Source organism: Condylura cristata, unplaced genomic scaffold (assembly GCF_000260355.1).
Source record: "Condylura cristata isolate star-nosed mole 26May11 unplaced genomic scaffold, ConCri1.0 scaffold00001, whole genome shotgun sequence".
NCBI lineage: Eukaryota > Metazoa > Chordata > Mammalia > Eulipotyphla > Talpidae > Condylura > Condylura cristata.
Window position 1 is genome coordinate 35,951,602 of NW_004567102.1, and position 6,298 is coordinate 35,957,899.

The following is a 6,298-nucleotide window of genomic DNA, read 5'->3' on the forward strand; positions in this document are numbered from 1 at the left end:
TCCCCTCAGCAGTGTGCTTTATCGATCTGCCTGTTCTGCTCCCCACTCTGTCTCTGGTGAAGCCTCTCACCCTCCGCATCTCTGGCCTGTACCCCAGCTCTATATGAATAAATAAATAAATCTTTAAAAAAAACAACTGCCAGACTCACCAACATGGCTATTCAACCACCTAGGCAAATTCCTGCACTATTGTTAAAACACAAGTTTATATATAGACATTAAGGCTGCAACAATGCAACACTGGACTATAGAGTATTTGTAAAACCAAGGCAATTACCCAAACTGAAATCGTATCACAACTGAATCATATTCATTTTCCTCTAATGACAGGTGTTTACTGCAAGATTTCTGGAAATTATAAAAATAAATTCTAGTTAGAACCTACCATAATTCACTGTACTTTGGCAGCAAGAATTAAGTAGACTAACAATTTTGGTTTAGCAATTCCTTTTTTAAAATGGTAATAAATAAATCATTACTATGTAACACACTAAATAATCCAGACAAAATTAAAGCTATGCAAAATCTAGTAAGTAAAATGGGCCTAATAACACCAGTTAAGTTGTGCACTAACTAGTATGTAGAAGGTAATTCACTGCCATCTCAATCATATTCAGTTTTCGCATTAAATTTATTACTATTTTATTGCTATCTTATAAAAATGTTCTATTAACAGACTAAACTGGACGATTTCTAGTTATCTATTCAGAAGTCGAAAAAGTAACTTAATTTTACTTGAACTGCTGAAACCAGTTTGAAGAGTTCAAAATTACCAGACAATGGCTCCCTACAGAACTATACCTGAAATAGGAAACAGTCTCTGAAGGCGGGGGGGGGGAAAAACCCATTATTTAAAAAGAAACTTTTCTTGAATTATTTAAAAAAACAAAACATCTATATTCAATTATACACACCAGTGGAGAAATTCAAGCAACAAAGCAAGCAAAACAAAGTATACTCGGTTTCCTTTTCTCAAAATTTACCTTAAAATGCTATGTAGCCTAATGGGAAGGAAAAACAAAAATGGGAGGAGAAATCAGTTTGAGGATTTTAAATCTGCTTGGAATTACCCATAATATGTAAGCCAGACAAGGCAAAATTAACAAACATCTATCATAATGGGCCATTTTCAAAAGTCCCTTGCCATTTGAACTTCTGTAAGATATAATTTGTAATTCTAAAAGACTGGGCTAATAGCTAAGTCCTCATCTAAAATCTAGTATTTTTCAGTAGTCACTCACACAAAATCCTTTATTTCATTATTTATCAATGCTTTGTCTTTTAGAAAATGTGTGATCAACCTGGGTATAATCAGAAACTATGGGTATCTTATCCCTTTCTTAAACCTTTCAAAGTCCCTATGCATGATGTTTCAAAGAACCAATAAGTAGGAATCCTGCCAACACTATTTTCTAGATCCTGAGTGCTATCAACGATAACATGCAAAAAATTCTGCTAAAACATGTATCAAGAGAATGTGAAAGACACTGCTTAAAGTCCTTCAAAAAGCATATGGTTAATTAACTCTTACACACAATAACAAATATCTGGCTTTAATTAAACAGAGTGACTGTGAAGAAAGTGGGAAAACTTACCAGTTTAACAGCCTCCTGAGCTGCTTCTTTTGTACAAAAAGTGACAAACGCATAACCTCTATTGAGACCAGTGAGTGGATCCATCATTAGACGAAGATCCCATATAGGTCCAGCTTTCTCAAATAATGGAACAAGTTCATCCTCAAATAGATCTCTTGGGATCTTTCCCACAAATATCTGTAAGTTAAATATGAAGTAAAAACCATGGAGAGCTTCTTTAGGAAACAGATACCTGTGCATTTACTACAAAAGATACAAGTTTTTAGTTTCTTTACCTCAGTGCCAACAGAAGGCTGCTGACCTGAATAAACGGAATCTGGAGGCGGTCCCCCATACTTCCTCTGTCCAGTAGTCACATCAAGTGTGTAGCCTGTTCTTTCCAAGAGTGCCTTAAAGAGTTCAAATGCCATTAATACATTTAATTCACAAGACCACACCCATACATTCAGCAGTTAAAAATCAATCTTGTTCAAATCTTTCCATTTATCTTGGCAACATTCCCTAGGAACAGGTTTCTGGTGTCTCTTAGAATTTCTTAATATGTACTTATAATTGTCCTAATTTATAGGCAAATTTCAGAGTCCTGTTCAAATTACTTTCTACAGTAAATCACTGAGTAGTGCTTAATGAAAACGATTTAAATTGACCCTTCAACTTTCAAGGCAAAGTATATCTAACACCTCCTTTAAAAAGGACCATACATGATTTGGTTGAACTAATTTTCTCCTGTGAAGGATGGATAGGTTCTCTCTCCAAAGTCTGGACATCTTAACTAATACATTTCCTGTATCCCACACCAACATTATGAGCATTCCAGCAAATTTTACAGAAATTATACTCTTCAAACTAAGTCCAGACGCTTAAAAGTTCTAAGAAATGTACATTCTTATTTGACATTCAAGTACATTTGTTGAACATGCATTTTTTAAAAAAAGGCACCAAAATTTGCAACAATGTGACCTAGCCTGTACATTTTATCTCCTGAAAGGTGAACTACTAAAATCTACTCAAAACATTAAATCTCTCTTCAAGCCCTATTTTGGATGCAAAAATACTAGTAATAGTCTACTCTTAGCCTATGGAAAAAGCCAAGAATTACTCTCCTCCTCCCATTATCTCAAACAGAAAGGACAAATCCAGTTTTCTAAATAATAAAACCAACGTAATAATTAACTGATAAATTCTGAAATAAAAACAAACACCAGGCACATGACAAAACTTATCAAATACAGCTATGTAATTTGGGAGCACCCCATCTCAGAATAATGAAAAGCTTTTACACATTTCCCACTCCAAATCATCATTTATGAAAATAACTTAAAACCTTTTCTATTCCTAAAATTTCTAACAAAACAGCCCACAAAGTATTTCATATTTTAAGCAGTCTTTTTCTATTTTAGCCACTGTCTGCTTAATTATTTGAGTGCAACACTGGGTTAAAAACAAAAATAAGCTAGCTATCACATCAACTGTAAAATGGCTCATCTTCCCTTTTTCTCCATATGCTGTTCTGTGGAGGACTTGTGCCACTTTCATCCTAACAATCCAGGATACGCCTTTCATTGTCAACTCCCCAAAACAGGAAAAATTAATTTTCTCTATCAAACATTCTGTAAAAACATCTATCTCTATGTCTTTTGTAACAATTTAAAGTCACAATGAAACTTTGAGCCACTCTCTTCCAAAGATGGAACTGAAGTCACAAAACTACACTTTTCTGGGTAAACTTTCGTAATTTAGCTCCCAAATGTAGACTTAATTACAAACAAAATGATTGTAACACAAACTATATTCCATTTCTACCAAAAAATTTATTGTTCAAACAAAACTTACTTAAAACTAGACCTACGAAAGTCTCAAACTTAAATGCAGACAACAGCAACAGCTAACCTCATATATCAAGTTTCCTCTTCCCTTTACAATACTATATAACACCACCCTCAATAGCTAATTTTCTAACTATAATCCTTGGTTCAAGAACACCAAAAACACACTGTAGTAAGAGCTAGTCAAAACATAGTATAATCACCATGCTCTTCTAAAAACTCAAACACAAAAGTAAAAAAACTTACTTGGTTTTGATGCCACCATAGAATTAAAAAAAAAAAAACCCTACCTTTCACTCCTAGCCTCAATTTCCTCTTTTCCATTCTACACTGACCACTCCTATTATTAGAAACTGCTTTCAGAAATGATCAAATTGGCCCAGACTAGGGTAGGGAGGAAGGTAGTGTTAAAATTCTAAATCCACTTAGCCTGATAGCCAAAGAATCCTAAGAAAAGCAATCAAGAGGTAACGCTAAATAGATATTCCCTTTGGTTACAGTGTCAGTAATCCAGACTTGCAACTTTTCAGGAAAATAAATCTAGAAAAATGGTATTGCTTTAATGTTTTTAGTTAGAACACAATAGCACCGTCTTAAACAGCATTAGCGAAATGTTCAAGAAAAACTTAGAACAGTGAAATGTTTTAGGACAGAAAAAGTTAAAAGGCAAGAAACTTTTTAAAATAGCAATTAGAAGATTAACAGATTATGTCATGGTCATTAACTCTCAACATCTTACACATACTAGAAATAGTTAACCAAAGCTTAAAAAAAATCTAAAGAACTTTACAAGTGAACAGTGCTTTAAAAAAAAAAAATTAAAGACATACCTTAATTTTTGCCTCATCTGGTCCTTTGCTAGAATCCGCTACTTTGGTCCCCTGTTTTTCTCTCTGCCTGTAAGTCTTCATGACTCCACATAAAAAGGCACTTTTGTTCTGTAAAGGAATTTTCCAACCATGTTTAAAAACTGTCTTAGCTCTATCTATAAACTATAACAAAACTTCAAGTTTTTTATTCTTTTTTGAGCTGACAATGTTACCTGAACATGAGAGAGATCACTGTCTTTAAACTGTTGAAGAACTGCCAGTGCGCCGTCCTCATTGAATTCTTTTAAAGCTTCGATAGCTCTTTCATCTAAATCACTATGTGCAACAAGCCCTGGAGAAGAAAAAACTTAATTAAAGGAGAAAACTTTTAATATTTTTGAATGATTTTTGCTTAGAAAAGTTCAGATTTGCCAGTACAGGTACTGGTGCGCCAACTAAAAATTCTTCCATTCCCTTTATCATCTATATAATAAAAAAACATACTTTAGCCATTCTGAACTGCAGTAAGGCCTCAAACACACAATAAGGAATCAACTTCTTTTATATCTTGTTCTGTGTCTAAGTCAGATAACTGTGAACACTAAGCATTTCTACAGTAAAATATATAGGCTTACAAATTCTAATATCAACCAACAAAAGTACCAAGCATGACAACTGAACCTCCAATTTCAAATACCAGGAGAAAAAGCAACAGCCACACCAAGACAGACAAGACTACAAGGCTAGTTACCATGTTGTTTAACAAGAATCCTATTATGAAAATACCCCAAAAAGTCACATGGCCTGTCCCCAACATTTAGCAGCTGTTGCTACCATCATATACTTATCCACCTGGCCAGCCAACCTTTACCTCCTAAGCTTCCTTCTTCCCTCCCTCTAGTCACCTTAACCTCTACCTCAAACTATCACAACAAGGCAAAACTCCAGTTCCCACACTTATTGGAAACCACAAAAAGTTGCTATTTTAGCTCAAAGCCAGAAATCCAATAGAAAAATTTCATAATATAATTTTGCAAGTGTTAGTTCTTACCTGCAACGTAAATTTCATCTAGTTTTTCAGCAACTTTCTGTGGTAAACCAGCATCAAGCAATGTCTGAAAATTTTCTGAATGGATAACTGCAGAAGTAGTATCCATGGGCTCTTCAGTACCATTTCCATTAACATGTTCTGTAGCCATGTTTCCAGAGATCTGTTCAAACGCAATAAGCAAAATTAAACTAGGGTCTTCAGAGAGGGTAGAGGACAATATGAGAGCCCCAATCATTCCTTTCTCTACCATTACTATGCCAGCCAGCCTTTAAAGAAGCCTTGAAATCACTATCGCCTGACAAGCCAGATTTGAGCGCAGGGCACAGTACAGATTCACCGTTTTTTCCTTAGCACCACCCCTGACTCACCTGCTAACACTCCCTAGGAAAACCCTATTACAAATGGAGCCCAGTCAGCACGAGGACCAGCCAGCGTGCCACATGCAGTCGTGCCCGTCCGGAGAATGAGGTATGTGTGGAGAAAGCAAAGCCAGGCTTTTCCCTCTCCAAGGTAAACCCTCAAAGTGCGCGCTTTTCCCGCCTGCCGCTTATAGATCAGCAACAACAACAGCCAGCGAAGAACAAAGCGCTCACACAAGCAACCTTCCCACCACCCAATTTCTCCACCCTTCACCCCCGCGCCCCAAAGCCCGCCCCCGACTCCGCACCCAGAGCAGCAACCTCTCCGCTGCGGCCACCAGGAACCCATTAGAAACACGTGCTCTGCGCCTTCAAATGTCCTACAACTTCCTTCAACGGAAACCCACCGAGTCCCAGGCCAAGAGGACCGTCACCGGCTCCCGACATCAACCCGACGCCGCGGCAGGAGCCCCAGAAAGCAGCAGCTGCACAACCTCGCCCCTCCACACCGAGACCGCGGCGGCGCCAGGCCACGGGCTCTCCCCGCCCCCCAGCGCCGCCGTCTCCGCCGTGACACATGGCTCTCTCCGCCCCGGGCGCCGGCGACCCCGGCTCCCGCTCTGTTCCAGGAGCTTGACTGGAAGTCAAGTGTCCACAG

General features: G+C 37.6%; 1 protein-coding gene across 5 annotated transcripts in view; it reads right to left on the reverse strand.

The window, feature by feature from the left end:
• SYNCRIP (synaptotagmin binding, cytoplasmic RNA interacting protein) overlaps positions 1-6,298 on the reverse strand; it is a 29,867-nt gene that overhangs the window by 22,549 nt on the left and 1,020 nt on the right. For 3 of the 5 annotated variants that reach the window (XM_004673665.2, XM_004673666.2, XM_004673663.2), the window contains exons 2-6: positions 5,282-5,441; positions 4,464-4,582; positions 4,252-4,359; positions 1,871-1,984; positions 1,596-1,772 (exon numbers count right to left, since the gene is read on the reverse strand). In XM_004673665.2, the coding sequence (XP_004673722.1) occupies positions 1,596-1,772; positions 1,871-1,984; positions 4,252-4,359; positions 4,464-4,582; positions 5,282-5,429 (666 nt within the window). In that variant the 5' untranslated portion in view covers positions 5,430-5,441. The remainder of the gene's footprint in view (positions 1-1,595; positions 1,773-1,870; positions 1,985-4,251; positions 4,360-4,463; positions 4,583-5,281; positions 5,442-6,298) is intronic. The other 2 variants (XM_004673668.2, XM_012722176.1) reach the window with 1 other exon arrangement.